Here is an 18155-nt window from a genome sequence, read left to right on the forward strand (position 1 = left end):
ATCTTTCCTATTGAATATTTGACAGATAAAACTGAATAATATTGAAAGTATGGGTGAAATGTGTATGGATTGCATCAGAAGCACATTCAGGAGTATGAGCTGATGTTCACCAGTGCCTTTCCTGCAACTCAGGTGGTTCACTTGGGAGAGCTTCCCAAATGTGCCTTCAAAGAAATGATGTTTGAGGTGATGGATATGCCAGTTATCCTGAGAGGCTCATTACCCATCATATAAATGTAGTGGAATCCCATTCAGTGCCCCATAAATATGGAAAAGTATGATGTGTGAATTAAAATAAATCTTTAAGAAAGTGTGCTAACAAGTCCGAACATAACTTTTTATTTTTCATGCTGTTTTTGAGAGATCTCCAAAATATTCTTTAAAACCCAAACACACTTGCTTTACTGGTTTCCATTAGTGTATTCTGTCCTTCCTGAGATAAAGGGCTGTGGGCTGGTCAACCCGCAGCTTGGAGAACAAGAGGTCTCTTCCCCAGGTCCTTCCTCCACCTCTTGGAATGAGGTGTGTGAAGGCGGCTCCCGCCACCCTGAGCTCTTTCCCAGGAGCCGCCACCCAGGGGTTGGAGCCGCACTGCTGCCCAGGCGCTCCCCGCGATCTGTGCGGGTACGGGAGGGAGGGGACCTGGCAGCGGAATGGGACCTCCTTCATCCATTTGGGAACCCTGAGTGGGCCGCTGGGATGCAGAAACTCGCCCCCACTAAGTGCAGCGGGAGTTGGCCGGGTGGGAGCGGTTTCGGGTGGGCGGCCGCGATGCTGGGCTGGATGGGGGCGGGGCGGTGCGCGGATGCGCGGGGTGCGCGGGGTGAGCTCCTCCCACTGCGCTCCCGGAACTCCGAGCGCTGGGCACCTGCGGGTGTGCTGTTCCCGAGCTACTGCTGCCTCCGCCTCCTGCGGAGGGAACTGGGCCTGGTGCTGCTGGTGGCCCGGCGATGTGAAGCGGCTCCCCACCGTGCAGCCGGATCGCCGGGGATGTGGCTCAAACCGGAGGAGGTGCTGGTGAAGAACCCTGAAGATCTGGGTGGCCCAGAGTAGCAGCAGGTTTTTCTTGCAACAGCGGCGCCGCGGGCATGGCGAGGGGATCGGTCACCTCACCGGTAAGGGGGTGACGGGGGTGGGCCAGGCCTGGGGTCCGCTTCCCTCCGCGCCCGTCACTCCCAGCTCGGGGTTGGGACCCGGAAATCCGGCAGGCGCCTCTGCAGTTGGCGGGGCTGAGAGGGGCTCGGGGGTGCTGCGGACGCTGCCTGGGCGGCCTGGCGGGGTGCGTAGGGTGCGCGGGGCGGGCCGGTGCGCCGCTATGCGGGGTTCGCAGGGAGCGCTCCTCCCGCTGCCCTTGCGGAAGTGCGAGCGCTGGGCACCCACCATTCTGCCTTTCCGGCCCAGCCGCTGCCGCCGCCTCCTCGCGAGCGAGCTGGGCCACGTGCGGCCTTGGCCCCGGCTACTTGAAGCGGGGCACCAGAAGAAAGGGAAAGAAGCCCGACGAGGCGCTGCTGAAGCTCTGGATGAACCAGTGGAACAGCGGCTCCTTCATCCTAGGGCGGCTTGGCGGGCCCGGCGAGGGGGGCGGTGGCCTCAGCGGTAAGGAGCTCGCGGGGGTGGCCGGCCTCAGCTCCCAACCCGGGGCTGAGTCACAGGTGGGGATTTCTTAGGAGACACCGGGTCAGGATGGACTTGCCTCGGGTTTGTTTTCCTGTCTTCTGCATTTGTCTGGTTTGTCAATGGTGTCTACTCCGCACCCTCCCCCCCACTCCGCCCAAGTTACAGCCGGCCTTTGCTGGAGTGTTGGAAAGCAGTCGTCATGTTATCCTTCTGCCCTGCAGCTCTGCTATGCTTCTTAGCTCCTGAAGTTTTTCTTGATTCTTTCCTTTATTTTTTTAAAGAAAAGCATGTCATCTTTGAACAGAGTTTTATTTCCTTCTCTCTCTGTATACCTTCTGTTTCCTCTTTTTGTCTCAGCACATTAGATGGATCTTTCAGTGTGATGTTGAATAGGAGTGATAGGGGAAGTTGTCTTTACCTTGTTCCTGATTATCAGGAAAGTGATGAGTTTCTCCGTAAGTATGATGTTAATTGTAGGGTTTTGGTGTGAGAAGGTAAATGATATTATCAAGTTAGACAAGTTCTTGATTCCTCGTTTACTATGTTTTTTTTTTTTCCTTTAATCGTGAATGGGTGTTCATTTTTGCCAAATGCTTTGTGTATCAAATGGAATTATTTTGTGATTCCCCCCCCCTACTTCTATACTGATGAATTTTCGAATGCTGGACCATTGTTGCATACTTGGAGCAAGCCCCACTTGTTCACGAGGTATAATTTCTTCTATATGTTGGTGGATCCTGTTTGCTGGTGGAATTTTTTGTGGTGTGAACAATTGAAGTCAGGGAGTTGGGCATACTAGGCAAGCACTCTGCCACTGAGCTACATCCCTAGCCCCACCCCTTTCCTTTTCCTGAGTGTGACTGTGACATGGGTTCCTTGTGGGCCTTGGTTTTCTTTTCTTCCTTTTTTTTCTGAAATCCATTCTGAAAATCCCTGGGTGATTTTGGTTGGTGTATTTAGGCCATTCACATGTAAAGTGATTGTTGGCATTGTTAGATGAATCTCTACCAGGTTGGTAACTGTTTTCTATTCCTTGTTCTATTCTTTTTCCTTTTGAACCTCTTTTCCTGACTTCTGTAGTACTTGAATGCTTGGTGATGCCATTTATCTCTTAGCTTGACAACAATAGGTTGAAAAGAATTTCTATTATATATTTCTGGTTTGGAACATAATTTCCAGATTAGTCTGTGTCTACCTTCAAATATTATGTTGTTTCACATGAAATGTAGATTTTTTTTTCGTGTATTTGTGATTGAACCCAGGGATGCTTAAGCACTGTGCCATATCCCCAGTCCATTTGTAACTTTATTTTGAGACAAGGTCTGAGAATTGCTGAGGCTGGCCTTAAACTTGTGATCCTCCTGCCTCAGGCTCCTGAGCCACTAGGATTGTAGGTGTGCACCACCATGCTTGCCCGAAATGCACATATACTAGTATTCCCAGATGTTGTCTCATCTTTTCTGACATTGTCATCCATTTCAATTATTTACATAGTGTAATCACTCAATAAATTTTTTGTTAACTCTTCAAACATTTCTTTTAGATTACTTAAGGATGGGAAAAATAAGAAATTTTAATCTACCCTCATCAATTCCTGAGACACACTTCTTCTCTTTACGTAGCTCAGAGCTACTGACCTATGTGTTTTCTTTCTCTGTTAGGTCTGCTGGAAATGGACTTCCTGTTCTTTTTCAAGAAAGCCTTTTTTTTTTCAATTTTGAAGGATAATTTCACTGGACACAGCCTGGTATGGTGGTCCTTGCTGGTAATCCTACCAGTTTGGTAGAAGGAGGCAGGAGGATCACATCTTTGAGGTCAGCCTCAGCAATTTGTTGAATCCCTGTCTCTAAACAAACAATAAAACAACTGGGGATGTGTTTCAGTGGTAGAACACCCCTAGATTCAATACCAAGTATCCCCCCCCAAAAAAGAGAATCCTCACTTCATTTAGATTTATTGGTTTGTGATTCATTTCTTTCAACAGCTTATGTCAACTCCCTTGATCGCATGCTTGGAGAAGTCTGCTATAATTATTGTGTTCTTCCTAGGCTGTCTGCTTCACATCCCCTCTTCTTTAAAGATTTTCTTTTTGTTTCTGCAATTTGAATATGATGTACCTAAGTGTAGATTTGTAAATATTTTTCCTTTTTTTTTTATAATTTTCTGCATGGTGTTCTCTGTACTTCTTATCCCCAGCAGTAGGATATTGTGTACTTGCTGTGTCTCTGTCTCTCTCTTGGCTTTTCAGTGGGTTTGGGGGTTTCTGTTGCTCTGTCTTCAAGTTCACTGATTGTTTTCTTGGCTGTCCCATCTACTAATGAGCCATGAAGGACAATCTTCATTTTTGTTTATTTCTATTTATTTTGTTTTTCATTTCTTTGAGTTTCCATCTGTCTGCTTTCATGACCTAGTCTTCTATACTCTATAGCTTTAGAGCCCTTCACCTGTAAATAAACACTAATTTTAAAAGTTCTCTCAAAGTACCAAGATCTGTCATATCCGTGTGTCATTCTGATGCATGCTTTATCTTTTAATCATGTGTATTTTCTTGCCTACTGGCATGTTTTTCTATATGTATATATAAAGAACTTATGGAATATAAACAACTTATAAATTATACATATATATATATATATATATATATATATATATAAGTAATAACAAGTGAGGAAATCATCTTCCCTGTGTGTTTTGCTATTCTGACTGGGACTTGGCTCTTTGCAGTTTCCTGAAGGTACCAGAGGCCTCACATTCCTCCATGTTCCTGGTTGTGTCTCTTCTCTGTCCCTGGGTTAAGAACTTTCCAGCCTCCCTGCTCTTCGAGCTGTCATGTGCTCTCATTTATCCTGGAGCTTTTGCTGTTGGCAAGGGGGAGGGTCCTAGAATCATCAATCAATCTCAGTCATCAGTGGACGTGTGACCCTGGCCTGTGACCTTCCCAAGTGTTTTCTAGCCACTTCCTCCCACCCCTGTGGGGACAGGAAAGCCAGAGGGGACACAGGGGCCAGAGAAGGCCTTTCCCCAGCTGGGGTGAGGCCCTGAGGATGCCTCATGGCCTTATTCTTCCCTTGTCCAGAAAGCTGGGCAGGTGTCGCTGGGGTCTTTCAGTGGGAGCTGGTGGGGTTCTGGTGAGAACACCTGTGCTGCCTTGGGGTTCCTAAAGATCGCAGCATGAGGGCTTTCTTATTCTCTTTCAGTCAGGCCCCTGCATAGTCAGACTCAGGCCTCAAGTGTCCTGCAGTTCATGACCTCAGCACTGGGGGAGCAGGTCCCAGCTGTGTCCCTCGGATTACCTGTGCCGCTTTAGCTTTGGGGGTTATGTTTTGACCCGTGACCTCAGTTCTCTGATGAGTCCAAGAAAAGCCTGTGATTTGCAGTCTGCTTGGCCTCTGCTTGTATTTATGGGAGGGATGCTTCCCAAGCTCTTTGCATGCTGGAACTGAAGCTGGAAGTCCCCTTGTGGCTTTTTGATTGCTACCCTGCCCACCTGCCCATCATTTGAAGGGGCTGGGTTGACACAGACCTCTAGAACTTTCCAGAAGCATGTGAGAGAAATCCCCACTCTGCCTCAAAACTCGGCCCCCTTTGTGGCTGTCCAGGTGCTGCACACCCTCCCTGTTCTCTTCTTTCCATGTCGCCTAGAGTCCCCCAGACTGCTGTTACAAAGTCTGCATGGGTTCTGTCAGAGATGTCTGAGAAGCACCTCCTGGGATGGGCTCCTTTCTAGTCTTCCTCGGTGTCTCCACCAGGATTTTTTATCTTTGCTAGACAAACATGGTGTTTCACCGGTCTTTTGAAATCACAGCCTTAAGTGCCCTTACCCCAGCCTGCTGTTTTCTTCCACTGAGCTCTGCTAAGCTGCCTGTGGGTTCTGTATTAAGTGTCAGCTCTCCATCTAGCAGACAGGACAGCCTTCCTGTCCCCTGCTCCGTTATCTGACACCAAATAACAAACCCTTAAAGGGTCAGGGGACTAGGCAAAGAATAATTGATTTAGAAACACACATGTCCTTCCTTCTGCTGGGGAAAGTCATCCTGTAGGGCAGATGAGGGAGGTGTAGGTGCTGGTCATCTAGGAAGAGGTTGCACAGGGTGAGCAGGGTGTCTCTTGGGTGTGGAGGTTGGAAGCAAGAGAGGGTTGATGTGCAAGTAAATATATCAAGGGTGGTAGAGGCTGGGCTTGTCTGTTGGAGAAGAGATCTGTGAACAAGGAAAGAAGTAAGAATGAACACAGGGAGTGGGTTGCAGGAGGCATCGGTGTGAACTCAGTTTTTCTGTATGTAGACTATGTATATATACACTCATTGCATTAGAGATGTGTGCACACTCAGACCCCGTTATCAATGAGCTTCCAGATACCAGGATTTTATTTTTATTTTATAGCAGGGATGGAACCTAGGGCCACATACCCACTGATCCACATCCCTGGCCTATTTTTTTTTTTAATTTTGAGCCACTGTTGTGCTAAGTTGCATAGGGCCTCGTCGTTGAACTCACAATCCTCCTGCCTCAACCTCCCAAGCCACTGGAATGACAGGTGGCTTTTGTGTAGCAATCCTCATGAATGGAAAGAGAATTTCTGGGAAAAATGTCCCATTTCAGGGCTGCTGCAGGGAAAGTATGAGACGATGTTGGAATATTTTATTGTGGCAGAGACTATGAAAAACCATGAGTACATGTCCAAAAGATACAGAACCCAGCTTGAAGGGATTCCTACCTGCCAAACCTGGGACAATTAAATCATCCGAGTAAACAATAGTAATGAATTCTTACTCTTTGAAGAAAAGCAGGAAAGATGAGACCATACCGATAAAAGTGAATAAATTGAAAGTTTGAGGAATTGGAAATTTACATAACTTCATTATTTGTCTGTAGGAGGCTTGTGAGTTACAAGGGAAAAAGGAATAAGTTCATGGTGCAGAATACAACAGCCACTAACTTAAGAGACCAAGTGAACATCACCAGGAGTGGAACAAGTTGAAATTGTGTCCACCTGAGAGGATGTGATGCATAGCGTTCCTTCTGTGAGGCTGGCCAGAGACTTTAACCTGAATCTAATCAGCATCAGGCAAGCCAAAACTGGGATTTGATGCTGAAGAACTGGCCAGTAATCTTTGAAGCAGTCAAGCTCACGAAAGTCAAATGTGTGTTGGGAGATGTGACGGCTCAAGGCAGTGGGTGATTCTGAACAATTCCAATGTGGTAGAGTCACAAGACAAGCAGTTCTCAACTCCTGTGGGCTGGATTAGTGCCTTTGTTTCTACAGTGGTGCAAAAGCTACCTGTGTTCTGTAGAAACCATACAAGCATTTTTTAAAAATAATTTCTTTGGATGTTAATAGACCTATATTTTATTTGTTCACTTTTATAGGGTGTTGAGGGTGGAACCCAGTGTCTCCCACATGCCAGGCAGCTTCTGTGTCACTGAGCCCCAGCCGGAAGCCCTGTATATGCAGTTTTGAATTTGGATCTTTTCCTGGGGATGTGCCCTAGTCCTCTCTGATGTGGGGCAGTTGCAGAGAGCTGCAGGCCCCAGCCAGCCTGCTATCATGAGGGCCATCCAGTGACAGAGTGCCCTGCTGCCAAGGCGGGAGGAACAAGTGGATACATCCCATGCATTTCCGAGTTGCAGTGTATTTATTCCCCTTAGGATGGGTTTGTGAGGCACTTGGAAACTGGCGGGATCTGAGGAGCAGAGGGTAGGAATGTCCCAGCATTAACTTTCTGAATTGTGGGTTGTGCTGTTGTGTCGGCACATGTCCCTGTTGGTGTGAAACATGCTGCACACTCTGGGGTGATAGGGTGGGAAGTCAGTGACATACTCCTTAATGATTCAACTTCCTTTAACATTGTGATCTTAAACGAAAATAAGGCCTCAGGCCACTCAGAGCCCTCTCGGGGCCTAGTAGAGAAGGAGTATGGGCAAAGGAAGGTGGAGGGCTTCAGCTCCTCCAGGGAGGAGGGAGTGGGTTTGTTCACCTGCCAGTGATTCAGGATGCCAGTAGAATGCCAGTCCTTCACTTGCTACCTGCCTTCTGTCCTGCGGGGTCTTGGGTGTGTTGTCATATTTCTCAGGGTACCTTTCTGGAGTAGAAAGGAATTATTCTTCCATGTGAGATGTGGATATGATGAGGATCCTAACGGGCAACACTCACCTGGTGCTTGAAGGGCCTGGCAATAGTCCAGGTACTTTGAATGATGACTTAATTTCCATAATTACCCTTGGAGGCATATCGTGGTTGCTTTATCTTCCAAAAGACCAGGGCACAGAGAAATCAGGTAACTTTCCTAATGCCACACAGCTTGAAAGTGGTAGAGCTGGGGTTCCAGTCGGGCACTCTGACTCCAACAGCAGATGCTGGGGGAATAGGTGTGAGGGAGCTAGAGCTCTGGGCCCCATGGAGCTCTGACTCTGCGGGGTGTCGGAGCTGTGCCTGGGCTGTCACCAGTGACCATACTGCCTGCGCATGTGGGAGTGGCAGCTGCACACTGGCTGCAGGTCTGCATGTCCCTGAGCTCACAGGTGTGTTTGCTTCTCTTTTGCCTTGTAGGTGGCCTGGTGGGTGCTCTGGAGGCAGTGCTGGATTCCAGCACTTGAGGTTGCTGCCTTTCGAGTTCTGCTTCAAGTTCCCAGCTCACAGGTGTACTCACCCATAGCATGTGGAGAGTTCCTGGATGGATGCAACGTTCACTGGGCCATAGCCACTGGTGAGTCTAGTTCCCGTTGGAATGTTCCAGAACCTGAGGTCTGAGCATGCGGAGCATCTGCTTGTTGGTGAGCCTGCAGGTAATGCCCAGGGAGCCTCACCTGCTTTCAGGAGCTCTGTGCTCTCCTCCATATGTCTCTCTCTTTCTTAGTGATCAGAAGCACACTGAGCTGTGAGCATGAGTGAGCCAGGCTTCTGAGGGGTGTGTTTCAGGGCACTCACGTGTTGTTGGGTATGAAGTGGACGTTTCCTTTATGGTCTTGGTGTCTGATTAACAGGGTTTTCCCAGGTGTGTGCATGTGTGGTAATAGCCGGGGTCAAAGTGCAAGGGCTGTGTCCGACTTTGGCAGTCTCCACCCCATGTTGCATGTCTATACCAAGAGACTGCATCACTAGGCTTCCGGGTGCTGAGGAAGTTTTCCTTGGGCTGACACAGGGTAGGTTTGCCAGTGGCTTGATTTCTACCATCGTCCTGCTCTCAGATGGTCCTGAGTACTTAATTGTTCTTTACAGGGTTCTCTTGTGGAGAGTGAGGATGGGAGGCATGGGTATGTTCTGGTGTGGCAATTGTGCTGTTGACAGATACTTGTACTTGTGCAGGCATTACTTAGGCGTTTTGCATGTACTTGACTCGCCCTCATACTTGATTGTGTGCTGAGCATTGACAAAGGATCCCTGCCAAGGAGGCTAAGCTATGATACTTGGTGGATTCGGTATTAAATATGGGTTTTTTTGATAGCAATCTCAATATCACAATGAGTTTATTAGGATGCAACCCAGTTGTCAGTTGAGGAGCATGTGTAGTCACAATTAAGATTTCTTGGGTCCTTTGTGAAAAGGCAGGGCACAGGCCTGCTCATGAACATTGAGCAGTCAGACAACTTCAAGATAGAGATTGTGTTTTTTGCTTTCAACACAAATTTTTCTTCTCAACAGTACAATACAAAATTTACTATCCTAATTATTTTATTTTTAGTTACTTGCATAAAGTACTTTCACAATGACATATGGGCATCACCACCATCCACCTCCAGAACACTCAAGTTCTCAAAATGAATCTCTGCACCCATTAAAGTCTCTGCTCCCCTCTCTCCTGGCAGCTGCCATTGCACCTCCTGCCTCTGCATTTGGCGAGGAACCTTATATGGTGGACTCATACTGCCTTATCCTGTGACTGGCTCGGTTCACTTGGCACAGTCTTCAAGTTTCATCCATGTTGCTGTATATGTCAGAATTTCCTTCCTTGTTAAGACTGGATGAGACTCCATTGTACGTCTGCCTGCATTTTAGAATCATATATAATGGTTGTCCCGTGAGTAGAGTTAAGGACACTGTACATGCAAGCAGGAGGGCCAAATACCAGGAGGTAATCCCCACTCAGTTTGGGGCCGGGGGAAGAAGGTGGAGAGGAGCAGGAGTGATGAGAGGACCTGAACCCTGCTGAATTGACCCTAAGCCGTGACAAATTCTCTGGGGTCCCTGGGAGGACAAGGAGGCTCTGCTCCTGGTTCTGTGTGCCTGGTGGTCTTGGTTAGTCGTGGTCCTGTTCTGCTTTTGAGAAGTCCAGGCCATGGCAGGACTTATAAGTTCCCATGTGAGACATAGCTGGTTCTCAGTGGTATTGCTGTGTTGTTGAAACACTAGCTGTATTCTTCAGCATGACCCGGAGCATTAAACACCTTGTTGTCTCTGCCTGTTTTCCAGGAAGCAGAAATAACTTTGGCAGGAACTGCAGGAGTTTGAGTTATCTGCTTAGAATCATTTCAAGAATGGATTTGCTTATGTAGTCATTTGATTCCTGTTGCTATAGATTGAAGGCTTAGGTGGACTATCTTTTCTGATTCCCAAAAGAGGACTTAGAGGCACAGCCAGGAGAGGAGTCCTCCATGGAACATGGCTGAAGGTTGAAAGGCTCTGCGAAACTCGCCAGACCTTTTGTAGAGATAACACTCAAGCCTTTACAGACCTGAGTTTGGATTTCTGACCTTCAAAGTAGTTTTGGATTTGCTTGTAGCAGCCTATGTGCAGGGTTTTCCCATTGCTAGCAGGATCTATGGCATGGACTGGAAGCAAATGAGAGAAACAGGAAAAGAGGGAAAAAGGAAGGAGCTCTATTGTTGTGGGAGAGTCAGGAGCTGGAGTTCATGGGCTGGTGTGCAGGATGTTGAAGCAGAGGAGACGTGATTGTGAAGTGGTGTGCAGGAGCATGTCTGCATAGTGGGAGGTGGTATGTGTCCTCAGCCTGGGTATCTGGGGTTCAGTGTCGGCAGAGTCAATCAACTGTGTATCAAAAGTATTCAGAAAAAAATTGCTTCTGTACTCAACATGTAGTTTCCTATTCTTGTCATTATTCCCCACATAAGATAGTATAACAGCTGTTTATATATCATTTACATTGTATGAGGTTAATGAGTAATCTAGAGATAACTGGAAGTGTACGGGTGGATGGGCCCAGGTTATACATCAATACTACATACAATTTTATCTTAGGAGCCTGACCATCCTTGGATTCTGGTATCTTTGAAGGGTTCAAAAACCCATCCCTTACAGATATTGAGGAGCAACCTACAATAGTTTGAAGAAAGCTTACCTAGTAGTTGAAGAAGATCCTGACCACTCACCCCAGCGGTAGCTCCTTCTAAGTTTCAAGTGGGTTGCCACTTAGGCTTCTGGATTCTTAAAGAGCAAGATGGGAAGTGAGAAAGTCTCTGGTCATGTCCTCTTGGTTACCTGGGAATGGAGACGTGGGTGGAGAGAGACAGGGACAGCCTTCCAGTGCTGACAGACTGGCTTTGGTGATGACCCAAAGATGTAACCTTAGACCATCCTGTGCCTCAGCATTGGGAGATCACAAAGGAACCAAGTTCTTTGTCTTGAGCTTTTCTTTTTCCTCACAAGGTACTTCTGGGTACTTCTTTTAATTCCATCCCAAGTGCCCACTCAGAAGAGCAGTCCTAATACCGATGTTCTTCTTTCTCACAGACCTTAATCTGCAAGTTCAGAGTGAGACTTCTGGCCCTTTCCCTGTGAGGTTACAGGTTGCATATCCCTTATTCAAAATCCTGGGGACCAGAAGAGTTTTGGATTCTCTAGGATGATGGTATATTTGCATGTACATAATACCATGCTGCCTCACTGAAACATGAAAGTCATTTGTTTCATATGCACCTTGTGCCCATAGCTGGAAGGTACTTTTATATAGTATTTTCAGTCCTGTACATGAAGTAGTTTGTGTCCTTTGAACCAGAAATCAGATATGGGGTTTTCCACCTCTGACATGATGTTGGAACTGCAAAGTTGCAGACTTTGGAACTTTTCAGAATTTGGATTTACATATGGGGTTGCTCAACCTGTGTTACACGATATTCACATGAATCTGTAGTGTAGGAGAGGAAGGTTGCAGGTGGGATAGAGTGGGAAAGGAAGTTCAGTTTTGAAAACACACATGTGGCATTTGGGTATTATGACTCTAGTGGCCTTTATGCCTTACAGTGGCTCAGTTATTGTGTACTATTGTCTGTATCCTTTAACTTCTCTGAGTTTAGAATATATCCCATATTCCATTTGGAAATCCAGCTGAGCCACACTGCCTGGTCCTCACATGCCTTTTCTTGTCCAGGATTGTGCTTGCTTTACTGAGCACTTCTCTGAGCATCTGCTATGTACGGGACCCTGCACTGGGAGCTGAGCACGTGCTCTCCTATGCTGGAGTAGCCATCATGCAATAGTGATGACTAGAAACCTCCTTGTAGAGAAAGAGATGACTGAAATGGTCGTGCCTTTGGTTAATGATGTTGTTCAATGCTCCAAAAATATGGTGAAGTTTCTTAGTTGCCTTTGAAAGGAATTAACTTACCATATTTGACTTTATGCTATTGCTTTTTAATGTATACCTGATCTTATAGTTTTTAGAGATATTGCTGTAAATGGTATGATGTGTCCATTTGTAAACCCGTGAAATTCCTGGCTGTTGCTTGTTGGTTGACCAGTGCCTGTTGCAGGGACAACATCCTTGTGAGGACCTTCCCAGGAGGTTCTTCCCCTTTGAACGTGACTTCAGTACTTCTCCACGGGCCTCACTTCTGCCGGGAGACACTAAGTGAGACTGTTGAGATTCGTCTGCCACTTGGTCTGTGTTCCATGCTGAAACAGCTGTACCATTGCAAATTCTTCTGACACTTGAGTGGTAGGTGCTCTGCACATGATCAAGGTGTGCAGGGTGGTCACAGGACAGTTCCAAGGCTTTCCTGCTTGGTGAGCTGGCCTAAGTGGCCATGGGACTGAAGTTTGTAAGTCCCATTGCAGTGGCAGGAGAGACCATGGCACCAGTGGAGAGTGCCAGCTTTCAGTGACAAATGGTGGCTCGGAGTGTGAGACCCCTGGCACAGGACGTTTGTGGAACATTAACACAGGAACTTAATATTGGCAAAACGATGACTCTTGTTTTTCACTCTCTCTCTTTCTATTCTGATTCAGGTGCCACATTAGAGGAAATCAACCAGCACTGGAATTGGCTGGGACAGAATCTCCTCCATACTCTGTCTGTGTATGAAAATAAAGATGACATGGCCAGCTTTGTCAAGGGGAAGGTGAAGGTAGGCCCTTTGATCTCGACCTTTCCCCCATCTCGGGTGACTCTTCATGACATTTTGAACTCTGCCATGTACCCACAGTCTTCACCAGTCCGATTACACTTTTTGGATTAATGCGCAAACGCAAATTAGTTCAATTCATCACCTGTCAGTCTTTGCAGCACCTAAAGATACACCTGAAATTTAGGAAAAATAGGGGGTGGTGCTTCATCCTCAGGCCTAATTCCTGTTATCTTTTACAGATATAATCATCCTTTTTTTTCTCGTGGGATAATACCATAATGTTAAGATTTGTGTTTTTGCAGAGCAACATATTATTGTCTTCCTCAAATTAGTTGTTCGTGACTCATTTTCTCTTTTGCTGTAACATTTGTCACCACGTTGGACCTAGTGCTCTGGTCCCACTAATAGTGGATGTTTGTTGTGCAGACGTTAATTAAATGGAGTTACAGCCAGTTAAGGTGTGAGAAGGCAGGAGAGGAATCTTGGGAGGTATTTGTCCATACCTGCTGCCAGTTACATTGTTACATAACTGGTGTCATTGCAAGGACACAATGGTGATTGGTGCTTTAAGGTCCTGTTGGGGAGGGACATGTTTCCTCGTTCTACAGTGAACTCTCCTTACACACTTGAACACATCAGCCTGCAGTACAGTTTTCTTCCCTTGGGATAAAACCTCCCCAAAGCAATCCATCTTTCCTCCCTCTTCCTGTTCCTCCTTCCTCCCCCTCAGTTCATTTCCTCTACTCAAAGTATCCCCCGTGTGGAAAGAAATTGTCAAAATAGTGCTGTCTACGTACATGAATATACGACAGTGAATTCCATCTTTGATGCATACCTATAAAGCACTAATTAAAGACCAAATATGTAGTAGAGAGCCCACTAAAGTAGGAAGCCCAGGGGAGGGAAATGGAGCTCATTCTATTCCATGACTGTATGATGATGTCAGAGTGAAGCCCACTACTGTGTATAAGTAGAATGTAGTAATAGAAACATTGTGAATCTCCCAGACCATGGATTTTGTTTTTTTGAAAACAAACCTGAAGAGTTCCAGCTTTTCGTAAGGGGTGTCAAAGTGAATTTTTGGTTTTAGAGGAAGAAAGAGAAGCACTCTTTTCTGTTTGGGGACTCGGGGATGTGAGCAGGATGAGTGAAGAGCAGGGGTGACCGAGGCCATCCAGTGCTTGGCAGCCAGGGCATGACCTCTTACCTGTGGGGTCAGAGCTGACCTGGGCTATGGGAAAAGACACACACAGCTCTCAGGACACCCTTCATCCTTGACGATGGACTGTGCCTCGGTGTCCTGTGTCAGATGGGACTGAGCATCAGCGACACTTGGCCTGCCTCTCTTGGCCTAACGTGAACTGTAGTGGTTCTTTTCTCGAGGTATTTCCCTTGCATGGGAGGAAGGAAATTGATTTCTGCTATGCTGCTTCCTGAAACCGTTCTGTAGGAGAAGGAAAAATGTCCTCATCCTAGGATCTGTAGTTGAGGCCCTGAAAATCACATCGCTATACAGCAGATGAGCAAGAGAGAAAGAGTTGATTTGAGTGCACGCAGAGTATATAGAGGTGGCAGAAACTCAGCCATGTAACTGGTAGTGTGGTTAGAATCGACCTTGCACAGCACCTTAAGGGAAAGCAACCAGTTGACTTATGACTGAAGTGACAGGAAAAGGCATCCATCTTCTGGGGTGGTGCAGTGTTGGGGGGGTAAACATGGGGGAAACTAATGGCGGGGGAGGGCTGTCTCCATGAGGCTGTGTGAGCCCCTCATGCTGCTGAGGTCAAGAGGTCAAAGGTGTCTTCCCAGGACAGAGGGGGACACACCTGTGTAGATGGAGAGTCCCTCCTGACTCGAGGCAGATGGGGCAGAGCAGACAGCCTTTCTGGTACCCTGTCTTTTTTGTTTCTCAGTTATCTTTGGCTCAGTTATCCGTATGCTGAAGTGGCACATTTGGGGGTGACAGTTTTGATCCGTGACACTTCAAAGCTAGTATGTCCTAAAAAAATGAAGGAAGAAAGGAAACCTGAGGAGGCAGTGCTGGGGAGCAAGAGCACATCGTGGCATTTGTTCTCCCCACTCCTCCAGCCAGATCCACAGGGTGTGAGAGTTGGACCTTTCTTGGACCCTTGGCTGCTCCATAAAACTTGAAAAATCCCTCTGCTTCAGCTCTTCCTGGGACCAGACATGCAGCCATGACAGTTGGGAGGCCCTATGGCCACCATCATGTCTACTTGGAGCCACTGAATCCTGTTCTCGGCCATGCCATTCAGCTCTAGAGCCTGATAAGTAATGAAGAAAACAGTACACTTCACCAGCACTGAGGTTTATTTTATAGTAATTATGATTAGATTATTTTAATGTGAGTGCCCAGGTTTCATTTCTAAAAGGACTTCTACAGTGAGGATTTGGTAACACCCCCGAGAAAACAGCCTCATCTTAAGAAGCATAGACTCTCATAAGCCAGTCATATAAAACACAAATGAAAATGTTAAGAAAAAGAAAAGGACAGGTAACGACAGACTGTCACCCTTGAGAAATGGACCACAGCTTTTATTCTAGACTCTTCTGTCACCACCGCAGATCACAAAGGTCCCTTCTTGTTGGTGGTGGTTGGCAAAAGAGTTGCAGTGTCAGTTTGTGCCCTCTGCTGTTTCCCACACTCCCCAGGGTTTTAGGAGTATTTCCGGCGTTTGGAAGCTTGGCCAGGGTCCTCCCTTCCACCTTCAACAAGTACAGAGCGGACAGGGGTGGTGCACGGCATTAGTCTTCTCCAGATCCTGCAGTTGGCTTTATACTGACCTTTGTGAACCTAAAGAAGACATTCATTGGTGTTTTAAAGAGACTCTTAGGTCCTAGTTGCGTAGTTCTTCAGAGCTGATGTGAGTTCCCACACCAGAGCCAGTCACTGGGTTTCGTATCTCTTGTGTTGGTTCACTTTTCATCAATGTCACAAATACCTGAGATGACTGACTTAGGGAAGGTTGGTTTGGCTCCCAGTTCTGGAGGCTCCAGTCCGTGACTGGTTGGCCCCCTTGCTTGTGAGCCTGTGATGGGACAGCACATCACGGCAGCAGCTTATGGCAGAGGAAAAGTGTTCAACTCATGGCGAGCCAGGGAGCAGAGAGGAAAGAGCTGGGGTCCCACTGTCCTCTTCAAGGGCACGCCCTCAGTCATCCAGGAACCTCCTGCCAGACCCATTCTTGTGCAGTTCCATCACCTCCCAATACACCAACTGTGAATCAGGCCTTTAATACATGGACCTTGGGAAGGCATTGAAGATCCAAACTGTAGCATGAGTGTAGGGAGGATTTGGGAAATAATTGTGAATTAAAATTCTCAAAACCTTAGAAGTCAGCTGAGTCAGCCACAGCTTCATGGTCAGTAAGTGACTGAGAGACTTTTCTTTGTGTTTTGCAATCTTGTGATGGTTAATCGATCTCTGCCTTTTTATTTTTCCCCTCTGGCTGTGGCTGTTTCAGGGTAGTGGACAGGAGTGGTTTTTGTGGAAGCAACAGAGATTCCTCAAGTGCCTGGGTGCATCTGTCCTTCCTGCTTCCTGTCCCTTGTGGTCTCTGCCTTCCCTTTGCCCAGCTCCTGTATCATGTGCGTCAGGGTCTGATTGCTTAAGAGAGCAGCAGCAGGCTTGCTGAGCAGGAAGGGGAGCCCAAGAAGTTTTGAGAAGCAGCAGTGATGTTGGAGGCCAGGTTCGTCCTCCTCAAGGCAGAAAATGTGGTCACTTACTGCTCTTGCTGCTGCTGTAAGGGCCAGGTGCTGCGTCAAGGCTGGCTGTACATCAGCGTCAACCACTTCTGCTTCTACCCCTTCTCCTGGTCAAGGAAGTCATGTGAGGCCAGTGCCAGCATCTGCAGTATTTGGTCCTTCGAGATAAAGTTGGCCCTGGGGTTGATTATCATGGCTCCCTAGAGAAGCCATTAAAGGTTAAATCCCACAGCAAAAGATTTAAGTGGGTGGTTGAGATGACAGCAGGTGACACTGGATTAGTTTTGAGATGATTTGTGCCAATAATTAAGTTGAAGTATACATGCTACAATGAAGGAGCTTGATTTTTTTCTTTTGCTCATTTTTTGGAGACAATTCATTTTTCTGCTACCTTCAGGAGCATATCTGTGTAACTTATTCAAATAACTACTCAAGACCTTTTACTACCATAGATCATGTTGAAGATACAGTATGATATCTGATGGGTGACTATTTCTAAAGGAGTAGCAGGTACTTCTGCTTCTTAATGCAAAAGGACATCTTTTAAAACACCCATTCTTGAACATCATGACTGTTGTATATGCAGAACACTTTACCTGGGTCTTCAAATCCAGAAAGAATTTATGACATCGCACCAGCAGTGGGCTCTGTCCTCAGTACTGGCATTCCCACAGGAAAAGGCAAGGCCACAGGTGTCACTTGTGTGTTCAAGGTTTCAAAAGCCATTGCCATTGAAAGCACTTTCAGAAGCCATTTCAAGAGCCCATGCTGGGTGGCATGGGAGATGCACACGTATGTGTGGTTTTCTTCATTTATTCTCCAAGTACAGCCAGTGGGAGGCCTCCTCCTGAATGTCTTCTGTGGCCAGCCTCCTGCACATGCTGTTTTCTCTTTCAGTCTCACCAGACTTCCTTCTGATGCCTCAGTATCCCGCCCTGTGTGCTCAGTCCTCTCCTGACCTTGCTTGGAATGGGCCCTGGCCTAACCTTGGCCATCCTTCTTTCTGAAATGCTTTCCCAAATGAGCACCGTGCTTTTCCTTCTGTCCTTAGCCTCTTTAGAAACTCCTGTTTGTCCTTCAAAACCCAGTTCACATTGGTCATGTCCATACGCCTTCCTTGTCCCCTTATAATGTACGCCATGTCTGTTTCTGGGCTGGGATCCGCCAAGTTGGTGTTGCTTATTTGCTTGTAGTTTTTTTTTTTTTTTTCCTATTTGTGCTGCTTAATTGCAGGGCTTTTCACAGAGCAGTCACTTAATGAACTGAACTAGGCAGTGTAAGTGTAGATGAAACTAGTGTGGGCAGAAGAGCTGGAATAGCTGGAAAAGAGTAGCCCCAGGCCTGACATAGAAATGAGGCTGTTTACAATTCTAAAGGCATCGAAAATGCTATGGCTAAATAAGTGGAAGGAAATGTTACAATATGGCATTCATTCTCTGACATGAAAAGGAAATAATTTAATTTTGGACACTAAGGATTGTCACTAAACCTAATTGTGTTAGGATGATGATATTT

General features: G+C 46.7%; 1 protein-coding gene across 10 annotated transcripts in view; it reads left to right on the forward strand.

Moving 5' to 3' along the window:
• LOC306652499 (TBC1 domain family member 8-like) overlaps window positions 1–18155 on the forward strand; it is an 80467-nt gene that overhangs the window by 61662 nt on the left and 650 nt on the right. Inside the window, exons 1-4 of one of the 10 annotated variants that reach the window (XM_079125359.1) lie at window positions 863–1115; window positions 8167–8323; window positions 12799–12917; window positions 15087–16509. In XM_079125359.1, coding sequence (XP_078981485.1) covers window positions 1089–1115; window positions 8167–8323; window positions 12799–12917; window positions 15087–15116 — 333 coding nt within the window. In that variant the 5' untranslated portion in view covers window positions 863–1088 and the 3' untranslated portion in view covers window positions 15117–16509. Of the gene's footprint in view, window positions 1116–1508; window positions 1597–6491; window positions 6761–6986; window positions 7405–8166; window positions 8403–12798; window positions 12918–15086; window positions 16510–18155 lie in introns of those variants that run through there. The other 9 variants (XR_013761422.1, XR_013761423.1, XR_013761424.1 and 6 more) reach the window with 9 other exon arrangements.

The sequence above is a fragment of the Sciurus vulgaris genome (assembly GCF_902686455.1).
Source record: "Sciurus vulgaris genome assembly, contig: HiC_scaffold_243_arrow_ctg1, whole genome shotgun sequence".
In the NCBI taxonomy this organism is placed as follows: domain Eukaryota; kingdom Metazoa; phylum Chordata; class Mammalia; order Rodentia; family Sciuridae; genus Sciurus; species Sciurus vulgaris.